Source organism: Megascapheus bottae, chromosome 28, assembly GCF_031878675.1.
Source record: "Megascapheus bottae isolate mThoBot1 chromosome 28, mThoBot2.hap1, whole genome shotgun sequence".
Classification (NCBI taxonomy): domain Eukaryota; kingdom Metazoa; phylum Chordata; class Mammalia; order Rodentia; family Geomyidae; genus Megascapheus; species Megascapheus bottae.
Window position 1 is genome coordinate 13,641,144 of NC_143536.1, and position 26,044 is coordinate 13,667,187.

Consider the following 26,044-nt stretch of genomic DNA (forward strand, 5'->3'; position numbering starts at 1 on the left):
ACAACAAAGGGGATGTGGGAGGAGAAAGTATTTGAAAATAACTCATAGTTTTTTTAATCCAACATCTGACTGAACTGTGATACCAAAACAGTAGAGAGAAGGAGCAAGTTCTCAAGATGATGTGATTTTGAAATGCTTACCAAAATCGGTACTCAGGTTTGTTTGTTTGTTTGTTTGTTTGTTTGTTTTGCTAGACCTGGGCTTGAGCTCAGGGTCAGAGCACTGTCCTTGAATTTTCTCAAGGCTAGAGCTCTACCACTTGAGCCTCAGCACTACTTCTGGCTTTTTTCTATGTATGTGATACCGAGGAATCAGACTCGGGTCTTCATGCATGTTAGGCAAGCACTCTACCACTAGGCAAAAATCCCCCTTCCTTTTTTTTTTTTTTTTTTTTTCTTTTTTTGTGGGTTCTGGGGCTTGGACTTGGCCTGGGCTGTGTTCCTGAGCTCTTCAGCTCAAGGCTACTGCCCTACCCTTGAGTCACAGCACCACTTCCCCTTTTTTAGTGATTAATTGGAGATAAAAGTCTCCCCTTCCTTAGTACCCAGACTGGCTTTGAACCATGATCCTCAGATCTCAGCCTCATGAGTAGCTAGGATTATAAGCATGAGCCACCGCGCACGCACTGGCTACTTAGTACTTTACGCCTCCCATCAAATGGGTATCTAAGGAGAGGGAAGCCAGTCCAGCTGTTGATAAGGAATTCATCTGATTTCCCTTCATTTTGCTGGAGTTATCAGGGGACAGAGATGGATGTCAGCCCTAGTCCTCTTAGAGCTGTGGGTCAGAGGATGCAGATGCACCTCTGGGGTTGGGAATCTTGTTGATACTGGAGGCCTTAGCTTCTGGCAGATATATTGATGTGTGCCGAAGAAGCTGCGCAGTGCAAGGTGGCAGAAGAGCATCACCAACACAGGCTGCTGGTAAGAGTGCCAAGGCTTGCCGAGCTTGAGGCAAGATCTAGACAGTCAGTTCCTACTCACCTGGCTACGGTTCCCTACCTGGCCATTTGAGCTAGTCATCAAAAACTTACAAGAACCTCAATTTTCATAATATGAAAACTTCAGCCCAAGGTTCAGGGCCATGAGGGGTCTGATGTGAGGCATTGTTGATGGGACCAGAGACAGACCTGAGTACTTGCTCCTGTCCAGAAACGGCCCCCCAACTCCCCAAGGATTCCTTCTAGTTCACTCTAGCAAAGCTATATTTATAGCAAATTTGAGTCCTTGAGTTCCTACCACAGTACAGACCAAGCCACCTTCATTTATAATTAGATACATGTATACACTGCCCCTTATATGATTTAAAACAAAGCACTGTAAGCAAAAAGGTACATGCCTGTGTGTTGCTGGCTATTGAACCCAGCAGATCTGGTGTGTGGTAGACAAACACTCTGCCACTGAGCTCTGGTGCTTACTTATCCTCTCCCACCCCTATCTCTCACAGAGGTAAAAGTTGATTTTTGACCTTGGGAGAATTCTTTATGGATCATGGGGATCAGAATTGACAGATTCAGAGCTGGGCGCCAGTGGCCCATGCCTGTAAATCCTAGCTACTCAGGAGGCCAAGATCAGAGGATGAAGTTCGAAGATAGCCAGGGCAGGAAAATTCATGAGACTTTTACCTCCAGTTAACTACTAAAAAATCAGAAGTGGTACTGTGGCTCAAAGTGGTAGAGTGCTAGCCTTGAGCTGAAGAGCTCAGGGACAGCACCTATGCCAAGATCAAGCCCTGTGACTGATCAAAAAAAAGAAAGTGACGTTCATAGCACAGTATGTGGCACTAGGGAGTGGTATAGCCAATTTTTTTTTTCCCCGCTAGTCCTGGGGCTTGAACTCAGGGCCTGAGCACTGTTCTTGGGCTTTCTCAAAACTAAAGCTTTACCACTTGTGCCACAGTGCCACTTGCAGCTTTTTCTATGTGTGTAGTACCAAGGAATCGAATCTGGGTCTGCCTACTAGGCAGGCACTAGGCCAAACTCCTCACCTGGTCTAGCCAATCTTACTCACTGCTTGCTTCAGCTGGCTTGAATTAGCTCCTAGTTTGATCTTAAAGCAACAGAATTCAAGGGAATGGCATGTCTTGAGCCACCCACAGGTCCTCACTGAACACTTTACCCCTTGATTGGAGGCACTGTTCCCCTTTGTCTACATCTTTTTTTTTTTTTTTTTTTGCCAGTCCTGGGCTTGAGCTCAGAGCCTGAGCACTGTCCTTGGACTTTCTCAAGGCTAGAGCTCTACCACTTGAGCCTCAGCACCACTTCCAGCTTTTTTCTATGTATATGGTACTGAGGAATCGAACCCGGCTCTTCGTGCATGCTAGGCAAGCACTCTATCACTAGGCCAAACTCTCTGCCCCATCTTTTTTTTTTTTTTGCTGGTCGTGGGGCTTGGACTCTGGGCCTGGGCACTGTCCTTGGTTAGAGCCCTACCACTTGAGCCACATCCGGCTTTTTCTATATATGTGATACCTAGGAATCAAACCCTGGTCTTTGTGCATGCTAGGCAAGCACTCTACCACTAGGCCAAACTCCCAGTGCCCCCCCCCCCTTTTTGTGGCTATACTGGGGTTTGAATTGAGGGCCTTGAACTTTCTAGACTAGTGCTCTTCCACTTGATCCATACTCCCTGTTCAAGTCCATGCTATGGATTCTTTTTGTAATTGCTGTCATTTCTTCTTTATGTAGTATTTTTGCTTTAGAGCTCTAAGAGACAATGTGACCCGAGTCCATCTCCAGCGAATAAGGAGGAATCTTGCTCACCAGCAGCATGATGTCACGGTGAGAGTTATTGTCTATATTAAGGGACTTCTACTGATGGGCTTTCTCTTGTGACCCCTGTGCTTTTTCTATGTATGTGGTACTGAGGAATCGAACCCAGATCTTTGTACTTGCAAGGGCAAGCACTCTATCACTAGGCCAAACTCCCAGTACTAACTACATCTTTTTGTACATGTTTATTTTTCTCTTTGGGAGTCAGCATTAATCAGAAGGTTAAGAGCAAAAGCAGTTATTTCACTTTTCATCTCAGTACACTTCCATTTTCTTCCTGTCTTGTCTTCAGCTGCTTCACAGGTTCTGGAACCTCTGGCAGTCTCGGACTGAAGAGAGGAAGGAGAGAAAGCAGCTCCCTTTATTTCATGTAGCCCAGGGCCACTACTGGTAAGACTGGGCTCTGCCTCTCCAGAGACACCATGTGATTCTGATTTTGGGTCTTGTAGCTGTGAATAAATAACTGCAGATTCAAAAAGGAATAGGGGCCATGGCTCAAGTGGTAGTGATAGAGCCCCTGCTTTGGCAAGCATGAAGGTTTTGAATTGAAACTTCAGTGCCTCCAAAACAAAGAAAATCCATGGGGCTGGGAATTTGGCCTAGTGGTAAAGTACTAGAAGACCCGGGTTTGATTCGTCAGTACCACATACGTAGAAAAGCCAGAAGTGGTGGTGTGGCACAAGTGGTAGAGCTCTATCCTTGAGAAAGCCCAAGGACAGTGCCCTGAGTTCAAGCCCCAGTACTGACAAAGAAAGAATTCCCAGCAGTAGGATATAAGGACTTTTATATGTATTTCCTAAATTTTAGTGGTAGGGTGTTTGCTGGTTTAATTAAGCCTATAAGAAAGTTATCAAGGACTAAGGATATAGCTCATTGGGAGAGCACTTTCTTAGCATGTGTGAAGCCCTGGGTTTGAAACCTAGTATTAAAAACAAAACCAAAGTTATTGAAAATTTAAAGCAAACGAGTCAACACATGCATGGGCTGCCTCTAATTCTCAAGAAGTAACCATGTCCATATTTGTCTGCCTTATAAACAAAACAGAAATTTTAAAACCTGAAACCTGAAGATGCTGATAAGCAGTACCTAGCTATTCTTTGTTTTAATTCAGGGTGACATTGCTTCGCAAATGTATCCGGTTGTGGCTCCGGTATGTTCAGAAGAGAGGATACAAGCAGGTAAGGAGTGTGTCATGGCAGTACCTCAGCTTTAGACCTAGCCTGATCATTTTGCAAAGATTTCTTAGAGAGGCCTCTGCCATGAGATCTTTTTATTCTGATTTGGGGGAGAAGATGCTATGAAAAGTCTGAGATAATTTCCTCCTGTCCCTGCTAGTTAGACTTTCTGCTCAACTCCATCTCTTTATCTGCTAGGAAAACGTAGAGGGCTAGCTTCTGCTAGCTGTGCATGTCTTCACTCACACTAGCTTATGATATGAACTCCCCATCCCCTCACCCAGTGGGATCTCCAGATGTGGAAAGGTGAAGAGCGTGAGGGTTGTGTCCCAGGACTGCACATTGTTAAGACAGGTGCTCCAGTCAGTGGAGGAGGTGGAGTCAGGATGACAAGTGAGAGTGGGAGTAGAGCTGTGGCTCAAGCGGCACAATGCCAGCCTTGAGGCTTAACGACTATGGTTAGCCCCTGAGTTCAAGCCCTCGGGCCAGTGCACACATGCAAAAAGACTTACGGCACAATCACTGCACACAACTGCTGTGTGGAAGCATTGAGAATGCAAGTGTGATACAAAGCAGTCAGAGTCTCTGCCCTCCTAGTCTTACAAGTCAGCTCCATGGTGGCAGTTAAGTGTGACCTTGCAGACTGTTGGGAGTGGCTGCCGAAAGGATTGCAAGGCTACATTCAGACTCAGAGGGAGTTTGTTCAGTTCACGATGTCTACGTGGGAAGCGCCACCCTGGTCATCCATGGCAGTCAGAAGACTCCCTCTGGGTGGACTAGTGCTGCTTGCTATCCCTGTCCGCCATGGGAATCTCACATGTGAACCTGAAGTTATCTCCTCAGTTGTGGGGTAGATTGCTCTGTTTGTGCGTGTGGTTTCTGGGGCTTGAACTCTGGGGCCCGGGTGTTCTCTGCTAGGCTTTTTGCTCAAAACTGACACTCTACTACTTGAGCTACCTCTCCACTTTTGGCTTTTTGGTGGTTAATTGGAGAGAAGCATCTATGGACTTTTCTACACAGGCTAGCTTTGAACCTCAGTCCTCAGATCTTAGCCTTCTGAGTAGCTGGAATTACAGGCATGAACTACCAACACCCTCCATAGAATGCAAGTTTTTGGCAAGGCACAAACATCCTCCAAGAATGAGTCTTCCTCTGTCTCTCCTTCCTGCTAGCACTCTTCCCTTCTCATCTCCACTCCGGCTAGGTAGGTCCCAGTCATTCCTGAACATTCTGTGTGTTCTGCCCCTCACTGTACTTGTAGTTCTCTCTGGCTCACTACCATCCCAGCCACCTCCACTGTGTAGTTTATCAGAATGTTATCGAGTCGTTGTCTGCTGGCCTCTCTCCTCGCAGCCAGGGAGCTCCTTCAGGGTACAGCCTGTCTCCTCACCCCACTCAGTGCTTGGCAAAGGCATTGCTGACTCATTTGGATGCATGAATGCACAAATGAGTGAGCTCACTGCAATTCACCACATTGGAATGTTCCCAAGAATCATCTAGGTTCTAGGAGTTTGTTCAGATGGCACTATCCCAAGGTGTGATTGATTTTTGTGTCATCCTTAGGGACATCCTTTGATGTCCTTTTTGGTGGTGGTGGTGGTGGTTGTGGGACTTGGACTCTGGGCCTGGGTGTTGTCCCTGAGCTCTTCAGCTCAAGGATACCCCTCAAGACCCAGTGCCACTTCCGGTTTCCTGGTGATTAATTGGAGATAAAAGTCTCACGTTCTTTAGTTCCCCTGGATGGCTTTGAACAGTGATCTTCAGATCTCAGCCTCCTGAGTAGCTAGGATTACAGACATGAGCCACTGTGCCTCTGTGTGTGTGTGTGTGCGTGCACGCGCGCTGAACACTGTCCTTGAGCTTTCTCAAGGCTAGCACTCTACCACTGGAGCCACAGCACTACTTGTGGCTTTTTCTATATATGTAGTACCAAGGAATTGAACCTGGATCTTCATGTATGCTAGGAAAGCACTGTACCACTAGGCCAAACTCCCAGCCCTGCCATGGCTCTTTTTAAGTTCATTTAGCTTGGCAGGACAGGTCTGAAGAATAGTAAGGGCACTGCTGTTAGATGGTTACTTTTTTAAAAGCCTTTCACTAACAATCTGAAGATGGCCCAGGAACACATCAGTTCTGTTTTAGGAAAAGATAAAAGTATTACTTACTATTGGTTTCTGAGGGCTGGGGATATAGCTCAGTGGTAGAGCTCATGAGCTTGTATCTTTTTTTTTTGTCTGTCAAACTCTGGACATGGGCACGGCCTTAAGCTCTTCAGCTCAAGGCTACCACCCTATTCCTTGAGCCACAGTGCCACTTCCAGTTTTCTGGTGATTAATTGAAGTTGAGTCTCATGGACTTTTTGGTGCCCGGGCTGCCTTTGAACCTTGACCCTCAGATCTCAGGCTCCTGAGTAGGATTACAGGAGTGAGCCACCATGCCGAGCTGTGAGCTTGTATCTTAAGGTGACATTTGTTGAGTCAATCTGGTATATTCTTTTCTCTGAGGGGTAGGGGTGTACGCACCCACATATTTATATACACGTCATAACTGCACTGTTCCAATGATCCATTGCTACGTAAAAAGCACCATAGTTCTCCAGGTGGCTCATAACTCTATTCCTACCTAGATACTTAGGAGCACAACAGTTTGAGGTCATCCCTGAGCCTAAAGAAAAAGTTATTGAGACTCCATCTCAACTAGTAGCTGGGCATGGTGTTTCCTGCTTACCATCTTGGCTACAGCAGGAAGTTAAGATCAGGAGGATTGTCTTTCCAGGTCACAAAAAAGTTTGTGTTATCGGGGCCGGGAGTTTGGCCTAGTGGTTAAAGTGCTTGCCTAGCATGCACGAAGACCCGGGTTCGATTCCTCGGTACCACATACATAGAAAAAAGCCGGAAGTGGTGCTGTGGCTCAAGTGGTAGAGCTCTAGCCTTGAGAGAAGTCCAAGGACAGGGCTTAGGCCCTGAGCTCAAGCCCAGGACTGGCAAAAAAAAAAAAAAGTTTGTGTTATCCTATTTCTCCACAAAAAACTGTTATTTTAGCTAGGACGGGGAATGGAAATAGGATCATGGTCTAGGCCAGCATGGGAAAAAAAGTGAGACCCTCTTTCAAAAATAACAAGAGCAGGAGCCGGGAGTTTGGCCTAGTGATAGAGTGCTTGCCTGCTATGCATGAAGACCTGGGTTTGATTCCTTGGTACCACATACACAGAAAAAAAAAAAAGAAATGGTGCTGAGGCTTAAGTGGTAGAACGCCAGCTTTGAGAAAAAGAACCCAAGGACAGTGCTCAGGCCCTGAGTCCAAGCCCAGGATCGGCAAAAAACAAAAACCGAAACAACAACAAAAACAGTGGCTTATTATGCCTGTAAACTTAGGAGGCTGAGGTCTGAGGATCATGGTCTGATGCCAAGCCTAGGCATGGCTCAAATGGTAGAAGGCCTGCCTGCGTGAAAAGGACAAGAGAAAGCATGAGGTCCTACGTTCAAGTATTGGGGCCAGTATTGGGCTTAGGCATTTGGGCTAGTGGTAGAGTGCTTGCCTAGCATGCATGAAGACTGGATGTGATTCTTCAGTACCATGTACATAGAAAAAAGCCAGAAGTGGTACTGTGGCTGAAGTAGTAGATCCATAGCCTTGAGAAAGCCCAAGGACAATGCTGAGGCCATGAGTTCAAGCCCCAGGACTGGCAAAAAGACAACAGAAAAACAGTTGTTTTTTTTTTTTTTGTTTTTTTTTTTTTGTGTGTGTGTGTATGTGTATGTGTGTATGTATGTGTATGTGTGCGTGTGCATGTGCATACGTGCTTGCGCGTGTGCACAGATTTTGCAAGTTCATTTGTAAGGAAAAACACAAATGGCTATTCATTATTTTACTTTAGCTCCTGAAGGCCAGAGCAGACTGTCATTTCCAGCAGAGAGCCCTGCCCACTGCCTTCTACACCTGGAGCAGACTCTGCCGACGGCACCAGCAGGATTATGTCCTCAGTGCAAGAGCTGTCCGTTTCCACAGGTGAGCTGGGCAGCTCCCACAGGACCACACATTTCCCATCTCTAACTGCCAAGCACATAGCTTGTTGATGTTGTTTCTCTTTCCCCCAGTCCCTGGCCCTTGTTTCTTCTTGGGTTCTCAATAATGGGGGCTTATTGATCTCATCTAATGGGAAAGGGCAGCCAGTACTCCCCCCCTGAGAAAAGTGTTGTCCATCCTTGCTGCAAGTATTTTCAAAATAGCCTATGAGCCATGCCCCTGCCCTCATTTCATGCTGCTGATTATTCTATAAAGCCATCCATTTAGCATTCTGGAGGAGAGTGGGGAGGGGAGCGGGGGAGCTGGGCATCACTTTGGCAGACATTCTTGAGTGTGATTTCCCAGAAACACACTTAGTTCCTGTTCTACAAGACCTGGCTTTTAATTTTTTTTTTCTTTAAAGACCTGGCTTTTTGAAGTCTTGAAATTATAGTCATCAACAACATTTAAAAGGTCAAAAAGTAGAGCTATATCTTTTTAGCTTCCACAGAGCCAAACTTACTCAGTTCAGGTCCCCACTACATGTCAGTGGAATGCATTGAAGAAAATTTTAATTCATAACTGTGTGTCCACCCTTGCAGTGGCACATGATAAAGGAAATTCATATATATGTATGTATATATGTATGTATGTATGTGTGTGTATATATACATATATATATCCTTTTATCTTCAGCTTTTTTTTTTTTGCCAGTCCTGGGGCTTGACCTCAGAGCCTAGGCACTAACCTTGGGCTTTGTCAAGGCTAGCACTCTACCATTTGTGCCACAACTCCACTTTCAGCTTTTTTCTGTGTATGTGGTACTGGGGAATCAAATCAAGGGCTTTGCCCATGCTAGGCAAGTACTCCACCACTAAGCCATATTCTTGCTGTCCTTTGACTTCTTTATCTTCACTAATAGTCTCCTCCTCTCTGCTGTCCTGAGAACAGGTGCAAAATGGTAAGTGACCAGTCACACTAACTCAGTCAAGTAAGTGGCAGAACCAGGATTTACACTCAAATATTCATTCCAAAGTCTATTTGCTTGCTTTGCTTTTCTTTTCCTTTCCTTTCTTTCTTTCTTTCTTTCTTTCTTTCTTTCTTTCTTTCTTTCTTTCTGCCAACTCAGGGCCTGGGCACTGTCCTTGAGCTTTGTCAAGGCTCACACTCTACCACTTGAGCCACAGCACCAATTCCAGCTTTTCTGTGTGTGATTCTGAAGAATTGAACCCAGGCTTCACGCATGCTAAGCAAGCACTACCGCTAGGCCACGCTACAGGCCCAGTCCATGTGTTTTCTGTTTGACCATGATGACAAATGTTTCTGATGACTCAAGAAGTTGTAAATTCCGATAAGGAATAAACTGTATATAAGAAAACATTGACACTGTTGATAAGGGTCCAGAATTTGTCAATGAGGCCAAATTGAGACACAGGTGGTGCTTTCATCACAGTACATGCACTACAGTGGTAACAATGAGACCATTTTATTCATTACAAGAGCTTTCTATAATTTTTCTTTCTAGAATCCCAAAAATAATTTGCTTGAAGGAATGACATTTCAGAGATCTTAGCTGTGGGACTTTGAAGTTGTCATCAGTATTTCTGCTACAGTGGTGGTAAAGAAGCCCTGATAAAAGATTTGTGGCGGGGCTTATCAATTGTTTTTATGTGTGCTGGCACTGGAGGTTGAACTCTGGACCTGGTGCTGTGCCACATGAGTTCCTGCTATTGGTTGGTCCGTTGGACACAGCCACTAGGTTCCCTACCTCTCAGCCTCCTGATCCATGGTGTGACTTGAATTGTTTCTTTCAAAAATGGCTGTCCTAGATTTCAAGAGAAATCTTGAACTGTACCTTGATGGATAAAGAAGGAATCACAACATGTGAAATTGATTAAATAAAAACTGATTAACTTCAAACACAAATGACGGCATGGCTTAGTAGAAGAGTACTTGCCTAGCAAGCAAGAGGCTCTGAGTTCAAATCCCATATGTCCCACAGGTATAAAAAGAGCTAAAATAAAACTTGAAAATGAATCTGTTAGTCCATAACTGTCAAGCCACAACTACTTCTAGTATCTTTGAGCTGATGCTGAGTGTAGCAGGGGAGCATGGCAGTATCCAAGGGAGGCTTCCTGTGAGCCAGAGGAGGGGTTCAGAGTCACTGTAGGTCAGGGTAGAAAGCCATCCTGATAATGTAGACAGATAATGGGTTAGATGCTTTCCAAGATTATATACAGTGTATCAGTTTGGGATGATGGAGAAATAAGGGGGGGAAGGTGAAGTGATTTTGAATCTGGAGGACCCCAGATCATCTAGAACTCCAGCATTCCTGAGCACAAAGTCCTCGGAGATGTTTTTTAGGGGGTGGTATTAAAAGAACATTTCTCCCTTCTCTGAAAGAGCAACTTCCTCATCCGGGTTCCTGTTCTGTGGTTCTGTACAAGATCCAGTCTAGCAGTGACTTTAGTACTTAAGTCATGCACATACTCGGTTGTTTCCTCTAGAAACAAAAGGATCCTCTAAAAGGCTTTTTGTTGGGGAACAGTTTTGGGTGTGTAAAAGATGCAAGGGTAAATTGGATACAGGGAGTAGCCTGGAGACTTGAAGTATTATGAAACCTGACCTTGATTTTGGCCTGTCTTGGTGGGCTGGACTTCGTTAGGTAACTTAGCTTTTCATGTTCTCATCTTCCATGTTCATGAGGGAGTAGAATGAGTCTTATCTTGCAAGCTCACAAAGAATTGTATTCAGACCTTTGCTCTGGCACCAACCAGCTTTGTAACCCAGGGCAAATTGGTCTCTCAGACCTCAGTCTTCCCAATATAAGAAGAAGATATTTAGATAATAATCCCTGTTGTAGGTCCTCATAAAAACTAAGTGGTAGGGGCTGGGAATTTGGCCTAGTAGAGTGCTTGCCTAATATGCATGAAGACCTGCATTCCGTTCCTCTGTACCACATGCATAGAAAAGGCCAGAAGTGGTGCTGTGGCTCAAGTGATAGAGTACGTTTTGAGGAAAGTCCAAGGACAGTGCTTAGGCCTTGAAGACCGGCAGAAACAAAACTAAGTGATAAAGTCCAAATTCTCGGTGCAAACTATTAACAATCCCTATAGCCTTCAAAATTGGTTTGATGTGTGATTCTCTTGGTAAGTAAATATTCATGTAACATTGGTTTAGCATTTAGTAATGTTCCAAATATCTAGTCTTCTATGCTTTTTTTTTTTTTTTTTGGCCAGTCCTGGGCTTAATCTCAGAGCCTGAGCACTGTCCTTGAGCTTTCTCAAAGCTAGAGCCCTCCCACTTAAATCACAGCACCACTTCCGGCTTTTTCTGTATATATGGTATCAAGGAATTGAAACCAGGGCTCTAATGCATGGAAGGCAAGCACTCTTCAGGATCACATTCCTACCCCTGTTTTGTTTTGTTAGTTGGTTTTTCTTTTATTTTGTCAGTCTTGGGTATTGAACTCAGAGCCTGGGAAAGACTAGAGCGCTACCACTTGAGTCACATCTTCACTTCCCATTTTCTGGTAGTTGGAGATAAGCGTCTAACCAACTTTCTGCCTGGGCTGGTGTTGAACCAAAGTCCTCAAGTCTCACAGCCTCCCAAGTAGTTAGGATTACAGGCATAGACCATTAGTGTCTAGCAGGATGTGTGTGTGTGTGTGTGTGTGTGTGTTTGAATATAGATAAAAATAAATAGTGGAATCTCATGAATTATAACCAGAAATGATAATTTATTAGCCCCAAGTAAGATTTATAGAAAATGACATAAAATTGACATGAAATTTGTATGCACTAAAAGGTGCAGTTGTTATCAGTTTGTACAATTGATGTAGAAATTACACCCCCAAATAATACATATCCTATCAAGGGATTTCTCTATTCCTAATAAATTGGCTTGGCAATTTGTTGCTCACCCTGGAGTTTCTGTTACTGAACTATATCTTCTCTTCTATTGGTTCATTATGTTATTACTTACCTTTGAGGTACATTTTGAAATACTTCAACTTTATTCTCCTTCAATATTATCTGACCTAAGTCTGCATACATTCCCAGATAAAGTTTAGACTCAATTTGCTAGTGTCTTTATTTTTGCCAGTCCTAGGTTTGAGCTCAGGGCCTAAGCACTATCCTTGGGCTTTCTCAAGGCTAGAATTTTGCCACGTGAGCCACAGCACCACTTCTAGCATTTTTTCTATGTATGTGGTACCGAGGAATGAAACCTGGGTCTTCAAAATGCTAGGCAAGCACTCTACTGCTAGGCTAAACTCCCAGCCATCAATTTGCTAGTGTCTTAAAGTTCTTGGGCTGGGGCTCTGGCTTAGTGGTAGAGTGCTTTCCTGGCATTCGTGAGGCCCTGGGTTCAACTCCTCAGTACCACATAAACAGAAAAAGATGGAAGTAGCGCTGTGGCTCAGAGTGGTAAACTCAAGCCTTGAGCAAAAGAGCTCAAGGACAGTGCCCAGGTTAAGCACCATAACTGCCAGGAAAAAAAAAAGAAAAAGAAAAAAAAAATCAGAAGCGATACTGCAAGGTCAAGTGGTATAGCACTACCCTTGAGTACAAAGAGGCTCAGAGACAGTGCCTAGGCCCTGTTCAAGCCTCAGGACTGACAAAAAGAAAAAAAAAAAAATCTCTTGAACTTTCTACCCAAGCTACCTTGCTTCTCACTACTCTTCTCAGATCTCAGCTTCCTGAATAGTTAAGCATTACAGGTATGAGGGTATGAGCCACTGGCCCAGGAGAGAATATTTTAGGTTTTTTGTTTTTTGGATTGTAGACCAAATAGAGTTTCTCTTTCATTTTGTGTTAAGTTTTGCGAACTTGTTTTCAAGGAATTTTCTGTTTTATGATGTCCATATTGGGGCTTATATACTCGACCTGGGCTCTGTCCTTTTGCTTTTTTGGTCAGGGTTAGCATTCACTGCTTTAAGCCACAGTTCTACTTCTAGCTTTCTAGTGGTTAATGAGAACTGTGCTCCTCGCATCTTGGCCTTCTCAATAGCTAAGATGATAGGCATGATCTCCCCAGTGCTTGGCAAATTTTTTTCCCTGGTCCTGGGGCTTGAACTCAAGGCCTGGGCCCTAGCCCTGACCACCTTTTGCTCACGGTTAGCACTCTACCACCTGAGCTACAGCACCACTTCCAGCTTTTTCTGTTGATGTGGTTCTGAGGAATTGAACCCTGGGGCTTCACACACTACCACTAAACTACATATCCAGCCCCTTGGCACATCTTAAAATTTCATGTAAATTATTAAATATGTTGGTGTAAAACTTTTTTGGGGGGATGAGTCTTGTTGTATAAGCTGAATTGACACCATCTTTTTGTGCCTCAGCCTTCTGACTGGGAAATACAGGCCTGAGTCCAGTCACCTCCCTCCACTGCTCAGGGTGTCAGTCACAGGATCAGCTTCTTCCCAGCTGTTCAAAACCCACCCCACACATGGAGTCCTGGGGCTCAGTGATCATGTTCCTTAACTTCATTCCTCACAGTGTGCCACCTAAAGACTGGCTTCATACATTTATTTATTTATTTTTTGCCAGTCCTGGGCTTGAGCTCAGGGCCTGAGCACTGTCCTTGGACTTTCTCAAGGCTAGAGCTCTACCACTTGAGCCTCAGCACCACTTCCGGCTTTTTTCTATGTATGTGGTACCGAGGAATCGAACCCGGGTCTTCATGCATGCTAGGCAAGCACTTTAACCACTAGGCCAAACTCCCGGCCCCCTGGCTTCATACATTTAATACAATCTTAAATGCAGGACTGAGGGCAGGGCACTGTCACACTTTTTTTTTTCTTTTTGGCCAGTGTGGAGCTTGAACTCAGGGCCTGAGTACTGTCCTTGAGCTTTCTCGAGGCCAGCACTCTACCTCTTAGGCCACAGCACCATTTTTTCTGTGTATGTGGTACCAAGGAGTCGAACCCAGGGCTTCATTCCTGCTAGGCAAACACTTTACAACTAGGCCATATTCCCAGCCCACTGTCACAGGTTTGGGCATGCCACTGTGGATCTCGTGTCTTTGCTAGTATGCAGCCAGTGAACATTTGGGTCATTTGGCCTTGCTCTGCTTTTGTAAAACTTGCCATGAGTAAGCAGATGGCCAAGGCAGGCACTGGCAGATTTGATGAAGCAATCAATGGCTCTTATATCTGTGTTTCTGTCTTCTAATTCATCTGAACTACTCATTTTGGAAATAGTGGGTCGTGTGAATACCCCAGATGTGTTCAGTCCGCTTTGGGGTATGCCTCTCCCATGTGCCTTCCCCCACCCCCTGCCCCCACAATGCATTGATGTAGAGCAGCCTAGTAGGCCTGTAGACACCGACAAGTTTCTTTAGCTATGATGTGTGAGAGCTGAGAAGTAAATACGTTAATGAAGAGCTCAGGTCTCAGAATCTGAGTTTTCTGTTCAAGGGCTGAGCTGATGCCAGAATCACTGGGAAGGTGTTAGGGATTTTTTTTTTTTCATCCCTTTCATTCTCCTTTCCTATCTTGGGAAAAATCTTCCTTCCCCTCATGTAAATATTCAGCTGTTTGAAGCTTGTAGTTCTATTTCACTTTTCTATTTTACTATTTTTTTTCTTTTGTCAGTTGTGGGGCTTGAACTCAGGGCCTGGGCACAGTCTCTGACTCTTTCACTCGAGGCTAGTGCTCTACTACTTTGAGCCACATTGCCACTTTTTGGTTTTTGAGTGATTAATTGGTGATTAGAGTCACTTGGGGACTTTTCTGCCTTGGCTTCAAATTGTGATTCTCAGATATCAGCCTGCTGAGTAGCTAGGATTACAGGTATGAACCACTGGTACCTGGCTGGCCTGTTTTACTTTTAAGTGTTTGCTATTTTGTTGTTGTTTGTCTTTAGAGAGACATTAGAGAAACAAGTATTTGCTCTATGGTGGCAGAAGATGTCTGCACATCGAGAAAACCGCTTGGCAGAGAGAATGGTATGTGTCTGTGCCCAAGGAGATATGTGGAGGGTTAGGCGTGTTTTCATCCCTTGTTCTCACTACGTCCCCTGAGAGAGTTACCCGAAAGCCAGATCAGCATTGTAGGGCTCCTGCCTCTGACTTTGGAGCCAGGAGCAAGACCCAGACACCCAGCCGACCACAGTGCAGTTCACAGCCACTGATGTGGGCACCTCCTCAGTCTGTATTCCTGTGGCCTGTAAGATTCTTCCCTGGCTTCTGTATACCTCCTTGCTTGACTGGATCTGGTATTTTTTTTGCCAGTCCTGGGGACTAAACTCAGGCCTGAGCACCGTCCTTGGGCTTTCTCAAGGCTAGAGCTCTGCTACTTGAGCCACAGCACCACTTCCTGCTTTTTCTATGTGTGTGATACCAAGGAATAGAACCTGGGTCTTCATGCATGCTAGGCAAGCACTCTTCCAAGAGGCCAAACTCCCAGCCAACTTGATCTATTTTCTCCTGACTCCCTCAGGCCATCCTTCAGGCAGAGCGGCAGCTTCTGCGCAGGTCCTGGTCCACGTGGCACAGGCAGGCAGCAGCACATCTCCAGGAACAAGAGAGGCAGGCAGTGGCCCGTGCCCACTACCAGCAGGGGCAGCTCAGGAAGTCTTTCTGGATCTGGAGGGAGAGTGCCCGAGGGCTCAGGACAGAGTGAGTAAACTCTGCCTCAGAAGTCCCTCCCACCTCAGGCCAACTTGGTGCATTGCAGCACTGTGCCCATCAGAGGACTGTGTCTGCCTAGACTGGCTGTCAGTCCCAGAGATAGAACCTGACCTAGTCTAAGTGGAACCAGGCTTGTATCTTGCAGTTCCTCTTTGCTCCCAGTCTCAGGATCCCAGCAAGGACAGAGTGCTCTGTGAATTGAGCTCTTAACCATCAGCTACCTCCTCTCATTGGGGTCTATTTTAAATTACCATGTTCAGGGGCTGGGAGTTGGGCCTAATGGTAGAGTGCTCACTTAGCATACATGAAGACTCGGGTTCGATTCCTTGGTACCACATACATAGAAAAAAAAGCCAGAAGTGGTGCTGTGGTTCAAGTGGTAGAGCTCTAGCCATGAGAAAGCCCAAGGACAGTGCTCAGGCCATGAGTTCAAGGCCCAGGACTGGGGAGATATAGATAGATAGATAGATAGATAGATAGATAGATAGATAGATAGATAGATAGAAGATATAGATATAGATATATATTAATCACCATGTCCAGAGACTGATGAGTCAGCGTAGCTGACCACCTGCTGTGCTAGTTTTTAGCAGACTATGTTGGCTGAAGGGTGCAGTTCAGACAAGGCCACATGTTGACTATAAGGATGGTGGTATGTATTAGTGTCCTATATCCCCTGTGTAGTCCCTGGCCACCCCCCTTCAGCAGGCTTCAGTAGGCCTGTGCATCATGCCTAAATGTCGGAGCCTTTTGTCAGCCTTTGAAGGTATTACAGAATTCTGAATGTAGGTGTTGTTTTGTTTTGTTTTGTTTTTTCTTTTTGCCAGTCCTGGGTCATGGACTCAGGGCCTAAGCACTGTCCTTGGGTTTTCCTCAAAGGTAGCACCACTTCTGACTTTTTCTGTGTATGTAGTACTGAGGAATCAAACCCAGGGCTTCATGCATACTAGGCAAGCACTCTACCACTAGGCCAGACTCCCAGCCTGTAGGTGCACTTTTCTGGGAGAGAACTCAAATCCCCTGGCAGCCCTGCAGGGAGGGCCTGGACTCCTCCCAGAACTTAGCTAGGGGCCAGACCTCCTGGGATGCCATGGCTGGTCTGCGCTGAGCTCCTTTCTCTCTTCCCCAGGAGGATGGGCAGGATACGCGCCACACAGTTCTACTCCAGACGACTCTTGCATTGGGCCTGGAGCAAGTGGAGGGAGGTAAGGTGCCATCTGAGTGTGGTTTGTGATAGGTGGAGCTGTGTGATGTTGGCATGACTCAGAGCAGACAGATGGGCTCTTTGGCAGTATGGTGCCTCCGAGCCACCTGGAGGGGGTGGGGGGAGAGAAGAGGATGTGTCACTTTACTTTTGGGAGATGACAGGCCTAATATGCCTTGATCTTTTAGGCTGCCAGGCTGGGCTTATTTGACTTTTCTGAATCTAAAAATCCTGACCTGAGCCTGTCCTGGACTCCCATGAAGGGCAGAAAGTGTGGAAGCCAACATTGATCAAGCACTTAGCACATGTTGCTCTTGATTCTTGCAGAACCCTGGGGCATGTATATTTATTTGTAGATGACCTAATAGGTTCTTGGAGGCTTACTGCCTTACATGAGCTCATGTAAAGTGACAAATGGAGCTTGGATCCTTGGCTCATGCCTGTAATCCTAACTGCTGAGAAGGCTAAGATCTGAGGATCGTAGTTCAAAGCCAGTGGAAGCAGACAAGTCTGTGAGACTCTTTTGTTTCCACTAAAACTACCAAAAAAAAAACCAAAACCCAGAAGTAGACCTGTGGTTCAAGTGGTAGAGTACTAGCCTAGATCAAAGAAGCTTAGGGACAGTGCACAGGCCCTAAGTTCAAGCTAGGACCGGCACCAAAGCCCCTCTGGGACTTGCACACGTATGCACACACTGGTCCCTCAGCCTCTGCTCACTGCTCTGTCCTGCATCTGCAGTGTGCGGCGCTGCGGGCAGCTGAGCAGCAGCAGCTGATGAGAGCAGACCTGCATAGCCAGCGTGCCACAATGCACAGGGCACTGCAGAAGTGGCTGGTAAGCGCCGCCCCTCCCTCCAGGTCCCCCTGCTACAGGGACAGGGAAGTTTCTGGATTGTCCTTTCCTTGTTCTTCCAGACCCTCTCCAGCACAATTCAATAAGCCTTGAGCAGAACAAGTCCCCAGACAGGGTTCATTGATCCTTACTGGCAAAGTAAAAAGTGCCGACCTCTTAGGTGAGAGCCTCATGAGAGAGTGCTGGCCTTGAAATAGGGGCCTCAGGCCTCTGACCACCTTTTATGAGTGCTACAGGCCTGTATACACACATCTGAGCCCACTCTACAGCAGGGGTGAGTGTGGCCTCGGCACAGCTTCCCATGCCTCTCGTCTCCCACAGGTGTACCATGGCAGGGTACAGCGTGTCCTGCAGGAGGTGGCAGCTAGGGAGAGCCTGCACAACAGGCAGCTGCTGCGGTGAGTCTCCCTAGCATCTGATGGGGCCCAGAGCCGGGGGCTGTGGGGTCTGTCCTGCTCCTCAGAGTGCTTTTTCCTCTCTGCTTCACCCCTGCTTCCCCAGGAATTCTTCCTGGCAGGCTCTATGAGGCCATTGGTCCACATCTCTCATGCCAAAAGGGCACCATAACCCACCTTTCATTCCTGCTAAGTCTCCTTCTCAGGAGACCTCATTCCCTTCTCCTTCACCTTTTTTTTTTTTTTTTTTTTGGTCAGTTGTGGGGCTTGAACTCTGGGCCTGGGTGCTGTCTCTGAACTCTTCAGCTCAAAGTTACCACCCTACCCCTTGAGCCACAGTGGTACTTCCAGTTTTCTAGTGGTTAATTGGAGATAAGAGTTTCATGGTCTTTAAAAAGGGCACTTTGAATAGCCGGGATTAAAGGCGTGAGCCACCTCCCCCTGCATCCCTTCACATTGTTCTAAGCTCCCGTGTGCCCATGGACTGTGGACTTTGGAACTTCTCCTCTGGCTTCCTGAAAGCATCATCCATCCTTCAGACAGCAGGGGAGGAGAGGCCCTCCTGGCTTTCTTGTCTGTACTTCCCTTATCACACTATGAGTTGCTGTGCTGTCATTGCCTGGTGATAGCTGTATGTCCCCATATCGTGTAAACTGAGGAGGTGGCCTTGGTGCTCACCTGGTGCCACCCACAGCAGGTGCTGAGCATGCTTCTACCCGGCTCCCCTGCTCCCTTCCTGTGTACCTGCAGGTGGGTGTTACATCGCTGGAGAGAGAATGTTGCGGCCCACGCTAGTGAGGCCAGGAAAATCTCAGGAGCCTATGTCTACTACCAAAGGACACTGTGTTCCAAGGTGAGGTACAGCAGGAAAGGCTTGGGGACCATGTCCAGTCAAGATGTGGGGTATGAGCTGGTGCCAGATATTAGCACACACAAGAAACCTGAAGCCATGATGGTCTTCCATCATGTACACTCTCACATCCGGGTCAGCATATGTTTATGTGGGCTAATTAGGAATCTGTGTCCTACCAAGTGCCTGGTTGTTCACACCTATAATCCTGGGTGTGCTCAGGGAGCCGAGATCTGAGGATCATGATTTGAACTCAGCACAGGCACACAAACCCCTGAGATTTTTTTTTTGCCAGTCCTGAGACTTGAACTCAGGGCCTGGGCACTGACCTCAGGCTTTCTCAAGGCTAGTGCTCTGCCACTTGAGCCACAGCACCACTTCTGACTTTTTCTGTGTATTTGGTACCAAGGAATCAAACCCAGGGCTTTATGCATGCTAGCTCACTCTATCAGTAGGCCACACTCCCAGCCCCTGAGATTCTTACTCCTAATTAACCAGCAAATAAATAGAAGTAGAAGTGTGGTAGGGAGCCATCTTTGAGAAAAAAAGCTAAGCCGAAACACAAGATCCTGAGTTTAAGCCCCAATACCAACATAGATGAAGAAAAAAGAGCTGGTGCTGGTGGCTCCCACTTGTAATCTTAGCCACTCAGGAGGCTGGGGTTCAAGGTTAACCTTTAGTTAACTAGCAGAAAAGCTGGAAATGAACATGTGGCTCAAGTGGTGGAGTACCAACCAGCCTTGAGTGACAGGCTAAGTGAGAATACTAGACCCTGAGTTCAAGTTCCAGTACCAGCCCATGTGTGCACACATACACACAGTGTCCCTCCAGACAAAACATGGCATAAGTGAAGTTTTTTTTAACTATTGTTGTTTTGGGTGGTACTGGAGTTTGAACTCAGGGCCTTATATGTGTGCACGACAGTGGCTTTAAGCTTAGCCACACCTCTACCATAGCAAAGTACTTTGTGGAGCCTGTGGTTGGTGATTTCCGCTGGGCGGTACTGCAGCCCCTGCCTGGGAGAGGATACTAACTCCTGCAGGCGCCAGCGCTGCAGAGGCTCCCCAGAAACCAGGGGGCCTTTGCCTTGGCAGGAAATGACCCAAACCCTCACCCCTGTTCCCTGACGGGTGGCGGGTGGCCGCCAGAGCTGTGAAAGGAAGGGTTTCAGCAGAAACGGGGGCTGAGCTAGTCCTCTGCCCCAGGTGTTTTTGAAGAACACAGATCACCAGGATCCCCTAGAGGCAAGTTCACCTGTGGGTGAAACCTCAGGTGGCTAGGGGAAGGGCAGTCCTGACACCCTAGAAGCTTCTGGGGGGAGCTGCAGCTGTGTCTGGGGACCCAGCCTCCTGTCAGGCAACCCCTCCCCCCAAAACAAAACCCAGGGGAGGCTGAGGGTCTGCTTGGTTTCCCAGCTGGGAAGGGAGGATGGAGTTTCTAAAGTGGGAGGCAGGCCCCCATGCTTGGTTTCTGTTTGAAGTGTGTGTTGTTGCATTTCCTGTGTGTGTCTGATGTACATTGTGCTCAGCAGCTGACCTCGCTGGGGCATGGTGTTAAAGCGTAAGTCCTTGTATAGGGAAGTCCAGAGGCAGGGCTGGGAGCGTAGCCTAGTGATAGAGCGCTCGCCTAGCATGCACAAAGCCCTGGGTTTGATTCCTTGGCACCACATACACAGAAAAAGCCAAAAGTGGCGCTGTGGCTCAATTGATAGAACCCGAGCCTTGAGGAAAAGAAGTGCCTCCAGACTGGCAAAAAAAGAAAAGAGAGCAAAGTCCTGGGGCAGAGGTGAGAGCCAGACATACCCCCTCATCCCCACCCCCACCTGAGGACACAGCATGTGTCCGGAGGCAGGACAGGAGGTGATGGCAGGTCCTTATCCATTTATAGGTCCTGGCCCAGTGGCGAGAGGTGGCATGTATGAAGATATATTACCGGCAACAGGAGGCAGCGGCCCTCAGGGAGGCCCAGAAGGTGCTGGAGAGAGGTAAGTGAGGCCCCTGTCCTGTGCTCCTCCATCTCTGTGCCAGGCTTCAAACAGTGGGACACTTCTTCCTTGAGTGCTGAAAGTCTAAAGTAAGTTAGACAAGCTGGACCGATCCTTGGGATCAGAGGCATGGCTAAAGCAATCGAGCACCAAAGACTGAGGGTCAGATACCAAGTTCAAGTCCTGGTCTGGGACAAAAAAGGGCTGAGTGTTATCCCTAAGCACTAGAAAAAAAAGCCTTCCTCTTTCTCCCCGGTGCTGGTTGTTCGCCATCGTTGGCATGCTGTGGGGTGTAGACACAGCCCACAGCCTCTGCCCTCTTGTGTGCCTTCTGGGTCTCCGAGTCTCTTTCTCCAAGGACACCAGACACGTTGGCTTCAACCTGCTCTGCAATGACATCATCTTAACTCCTTACATGTAGGCTGCCAAACTAGCTTACATTCTCAGCTTCCAGGAAGGAGCTGGACGGGGAGGGCTGTTCAACATGAGCTTCTGTCCCCAGCTGATTTCCAGGCAGCTTATGTTGAAAGGTGACAAGCCAGCTAGGCAGCTCTGGTCTGTGTGGCGAGGGCTGTGTTGAGGGAGGCTCCCTCAACACCTGCGGGTCGGCTCAGGTGCCTTGTGTTGTCCACCCTGTGATGGTAAAGACCCAGCTCTCGCTCAGCCTCTTTCCGGTTGGCCTAGGGAAGCTCCTTTCCCTGCTCCGTCGCCATCCTTGGAAAGGAATTCTAGGACAGGTCTGTGCTTCTGCCTGCTCACAGGAGCTCCACTCACCTGCTCTGGCTTGGACTCCTCAGACCCAGGGTCCCCTGGTGTGTGTTGCTGCTGTGGGCAGGGCCGGCTGCCACCAAGGTTGGCCATCCCTGTCCTTTCAGAGTCCAGACTCACCCCTGCAGCCTCCCTCTTGATACAAGGCCAACCCTGGCTGGCCCGGCATCTGTCTTAGGTTGTCTCCGGACTTGGTTTGGGCGCTGGCAGGCCCGCAGGCAGCAGAGAATCAGGCTGGAGCGGGCGGCCCAGCACCACGGGCGGCAGCTGCTGCTGGCAGGCATGGCACGGTGGAAGGCGCATCATCAGCAGTGTGCCAGGAAAAGGGTGAGGCAGGTGCCCCCCCCAGAAGGGGTCTCCAGACACATCTCAAGGCAGCCAGCATGGCTGCTGCTGGCATGGGGTCCTTTTTGGGTGTGAGTGGAGGCTGGCTTTAGAATCAGTCCCCACTGCTGCCTAACCCTGGAAAGACTGCTCAGGACAAGCCCGGCACACTCTGTCTGCACCCAGCCCTTGGCATCCCGCGGGGCCTCCCCCTGTAGCTACCCCGGATTGAGATTGGACCTGGGGCGGGGAGGCAGGGAGTGTGCCCGGCCCCTGATCCCTGTACTTTCTCCCCAGTGTCTGCAGTGGCTGGGCTCCCGGTTCCTGGCTCTCAGACTCAGCCGGGCCTGCTTCTGCCAGTGGAGGCAGCAGGTGAGCGCCCACCCCCTCCCCACTTCCTCTCTACACAGGCCCAGAGGCTCAGCGTGGTCGTCCTCAGCCCACACCTGGGCATCCAACCCAGTCTGGTGTTGAATACCATCCTTGCCTACCGCTCCTTCCCTCTGGCTCTCAGTCATTTCCTGGCACCATCCTGTGCCCTCTGTGTGCCATTGGTAGGCTGGTCTCCGTGACTTCCTTTCTGACAGCGCCTTGTCCCACATCTCAGTTAATAGCCAGAAGTCAAAATGCCTGGAACTAAAGGGTCATGCCTGTAATCCCAACCACTTGAAAGGCTCATGGTTCAAAGCCAGCCTAGGCCAACAAAAGTTCCCAAGGTTCCTTCTCAGTCAAGAGCTCGGCACAGGGCCGGGAGGTTGGCCTAGTGGTTAAAGTGCTTGTCTAGCATGCACGAAGACCCGGGTTCGATTCCTCGGTACCACATACATAGAAAAAAGCCAGAAGTGGTGCTGCAGCTCAAGTGGTAGAGCTCTAGCCTTGAGAAAGTCCAAGGACAGTGCTCAGGCCCTGAGCTCAAGCCCAGGACAGGCAAAAAAAAAAAAAAAAAAAAAAGAGCTCGGCACAGGGCACACACTGTTATCCTAACTACCCCAGGAAGCCCAACAGGTGAGGTAAAAACAAACACAAAAAGGGGCCGGGAGTGGAAGCCTAGTGGTAGAGTGTTCGCCTAGCATGCACAAAGCCCTGGGTTCGATTCCTCGATACCACATAAGCAGAAAAGGCCAGAAGTGGTACTGTGGCTCCAGTGGTGAAGATTCAAGGACAAAAAAACCAATTACCCAGGAAGGGTCGCAGGTATTCTAGACAACAACAACAACAACAAAAGTCCTCCAGTTTTGTTCTTGTTGTCTGTGCTAGAGCCTTCAGCTACTATCACCACCCCAGAGCCCCCCTGAGTAGTGGAGACTGCTGAGCACTGCCCCAGTGGGGCACCCCAGCTGGACCCAGAGGACACACCCGTGGAGTTGGGGTGGGTTCCAGGGCTAACCCAGTCTTTTCTGGCTCACAGCTGGTGATCAGAAGGCAGGACCAACAGAATACAGCGCGGGCCCTGTGGTTCTGGGCTGTCTCGCTGCAGGCAAAGGTAACGTCTCACGTGGCTGCTCCTGCCTCAAGGGAAGCAAGTACCTGTTAGGAGTCTTGAACCTGAGGCATGGGGCTCATCTGCCCTTCCTGAAGGCATGGACGGCATGGCTAGCCTTTGTGCTGGAGAGGAGGAGGAAGAAGGCCCGGCTGGAGCGCGCGGTGCAGGCCTACCACCAGCAGCTCCTACAGGAGGGCGCTACACGACTCCTGCGCTTTGCAGCCAACATGAAGGCCCTCCGGCAACAGCTTCAGGCCCAGCAGCAGATCCAGGTAGGCGAGACGCCCCTCGTGGGGAGTGGGCAGAGCAGAAGGGCACAAGCTGACCATGTTGTAGGCAGCCCACAGTCTCCACCGTGCAGTCCGCCGCTGTGCCGAGCTTTGGAAACAGAAGGTGCTTGGCCCGGACAAGGGTTCTCGGCCCCCAGCCGCCACCTCCAGCAGGAGGGTGACCTTTGACGGTCTCCTTGCCGACCGCATCGCTGCTGGAGCGGGGGATGCCACACTGGAGACCACGAGACAGCGGCGAGCCCCTTGGCCTCAGGGAGCCTCAAGTGTCCAGGCGCTGGCAGTGGAACCCCATGTCTCTGAGCTGTGAGTCCTGTGCCCCATGGGGCTCCCTGGTCAGTTATGGCTTTGCCAATAGCTGAGCTGCTCAGGACCCGATCCTGACCACCTCCCACCCAGCCCGAGCCCTCCAGTCTTCCCTGGAGCCGGCACTGTCAGTACCGCGGTGGGCACTAGGGGTTTCCACATGTACACTCCCTTGCAGGGGCACTAGGGGCTCCCAAGGGAGCAGCCCTGCCCTGAGAGTGTCGGCCTCGTGGGCTGCTGGAGTTGCTGGTCTGGGCTGTGAAGGCCCCGGGAGCCTGGCAACACCCTGATTTTTTCTCAGGAATGCTGCCCGCTCCACGAGGAAGCAGCCACGACGCCCACACTTCTTGCTGGAGCCAGTGCAGGGCATGCGCTCCCCGGGATGTGGCGCCCTCGGAGGACAGGGGTAGGTTGGGTAGCTGTAGGCCTGTGTTTTGGCAGCTCCTGTCCCGGCGTTCGAACAAGTTCTATGGCCTGACCAATCTCTTGCCTTCCTGCTGCTCAGGCCTGGGAAGCCTCGGGAACAGCGCCCGGGCGAGGCTCAGCCGGCAGCTCCTTCCCTGACCAGGCCCTTCCTGTGTGGGGCTCTGAAGGCCCCTGAGAGGCTACTGCCGCCTCCATCCTCCCTGCCCCACCGGGTGAGTCCCCACTGGCCCTGTCACCTGTTCACCCAGCCAGACCACAGCCTACAAGAGTCCCTGCCCTCCACATGCCTGGGTGGTGGTGAGAGGGCTGAGAGAGCAGAGGGTGGTTGGTGATGGTGAGGCAGTGCGGGTGTGAGGAAGGAGCGTGCTGGGCAGGGGTGGGAGAGGCAAGGCAACTTGAAGAAGGGACAGGTATGGTGTGACAGGTTTTCTTAGGATATTGGAGCTCAGAGCAGGTAAACGCTTCCAGCAGCTTTCTGCCATGACAGTGCTAAGCAGCCCTCAGTCACAGGGCTGGCACTGAAGGCATGCAGGTGGCAGGGCTGCTCCCTGGGGAGAGGACACACATGGTGCCATCTCTGAGCTCACTGTCCATACTTCCCTGACAGGCATCAGTGCAGCCCGCTCCCCCTGGGACTAAGCCTAAGATGCCTCCATTCCTGGCATGTGCCCCTGACTCTCATCTGCCCCTCCCTGGAGACTTGTCAGTCCCTGGGCCTGGATGTGGCCCAGAGGCAGCAGGTGAGCAGCTGGGGTTTGTCTTGGAGCTCCTGCATGTTGGAGCTGCCATTTAGCCTGGTTCTGGAGGGGTCAAGCTCCTCCTTTATACCCTAGGCTATGAAGACCTTGAGGCAGAGCTGGAGAGGATCCAGCAGCAGTTACAGGACTATCAGACCACCAAGCAGAACCTCTGGTGAGGCCTGGCACCTGTCCACACTCAGGTGTCATTTGTACTCGACTCCATGCATCAGGCTGCTTGGCTCCCTTCCTCTGGCTTAGGAGGCCCATGTTGGCCTCCCCTAGGGACAGAAGCTCTTCTTGCAGCAGAGGTGCTGCAGGGGGGAAGAGGGTTTCCCACCTGGGTCCCCCTGAGCTGCTGTTTGCTGTGGAAAGTGGAGGTGGCAAGAGGAACGAGTGATGGTGTCACACCAGGGGCTCTTCCAGATTCTTCTCTCCGCCCTAGAACTAGCCAGTGTGCCATCCCAGGCCAGAGCGGGCTCACTTGAAGCTCTGCCAAGAACCTGCAGGCAGGTGTCCCCGTTTTCAGGTCCTGTCAGCGCCAGGCCAGCAGCCTACGTAGATGGCTGGAGCTGTGCCAGGAGGACCCAGGGCCTGAGGACCAGGACGCAGAGCGGCAGGTGCAGAAAGAACTGGAGGAGGTGAGCAGCCCAGGCTCCTCCCTCCCCTCCCCACCCCATGTACCTTCCTTCAGCTTGGCCTCCCCCCACCCCCAGGTGGAATTGCAGATCCAGCAGCTAAGCGAGGAGCTCCAGACCCTGCGCCAGCCCACAGCGGCCTGCATCGCCCGCATCCAGGCTCTGCGCGAGGCCCTACACTAGCTGTGTGCAGCAGAGGCGCCCT

The 26,044-nt window shown here is 49.2% G+C and overlaps 1 protein-coding gene across 1 annotated transcript in view; it reads left to right on the forward strand.

Annotated features, from left to right (window-relative positions):
• The window catches only part of Sfi1 (SFI1 centrin binding protein), a 56,520-nt gene extending 30,483 nt beyond the window's left edge, over positions 1-26,037 (forward strand). The window contains exons 11-33 of the mRNA XM_090320518.1: positions 853-923; positions 2,687-2,779; positions 3,063-3,160; positions 3,882-3,948; positions 7,823-7,953; positions 14,820-14,901; positions 15,395-15,573; positions 16,715-16,790; positions 17,528-17,623; positions 17,963-18,039; positions 18,787-18,889; positions 20,774-20,870; positions 21,817-21,965; positions 22,260-22,334; positions 23,371-23,445; positions 23,541-23,717; positions 23,782-24,038; positions 24,340-24,444; positions 24,544-24,676; positions 25,072-25,204; positions 25,298-25,376; positions 25,731-25,842; positions 25,918-26,037. Coding sequence (XP_090176644.1) covers positions 853-923; positions 2,687-2,779; positions 3,063-3,160; positions 3,882-3,948; positions 7,823-7,953; positions 14,820-14,901; positions 15,395-15,573; positions 16,715-16,790; positions 17,528-17,623; positions 17,963-18,039; positions 18,787-18,889; positions 20,774-20,870; positions 21,817-21,965; positions 22,260-22,334; positions 23,371-23,445; positions 23,541-23,717; positions 23,782-24,038; positions 24,340-24,444; positions 24,544-24,676; positions 25,072-25,204; positions 25,298-25,376; positions 25,731-25,842; positions 25,918-26,022 — 2,570 coding nt within the window. The 3' untranslated portion in view covers positions 26,023-26,037. The remainder of the gene's footprint in view (positions 1-852; positions 924-2,686; positions 2,780-3,062; positions 3,161-3,881; positions 3,949-7,822; positions 7,954-14,819; positions 14,902-15,394; positions 15,574-16,714; positions 16,791-17,527; positions 17,624-17,962; positions 18,040-18,786; positions 18,890-20,773; positions 20,871-21,816; positions 21,966-22,259; positions 22,335-23,370; positions 23,446-23,540; positions 23,718-23,781; positions 24,039-24,339; positions 24,445-24,543; positions 24,677-25,071; positions 25,205-25,297; positions 25,377-25,730; positions 25,843-25,917) is intronic.
• The last annotated feature ends 7 nt before the right edge of the window (positions 26,038-26,044 follow it).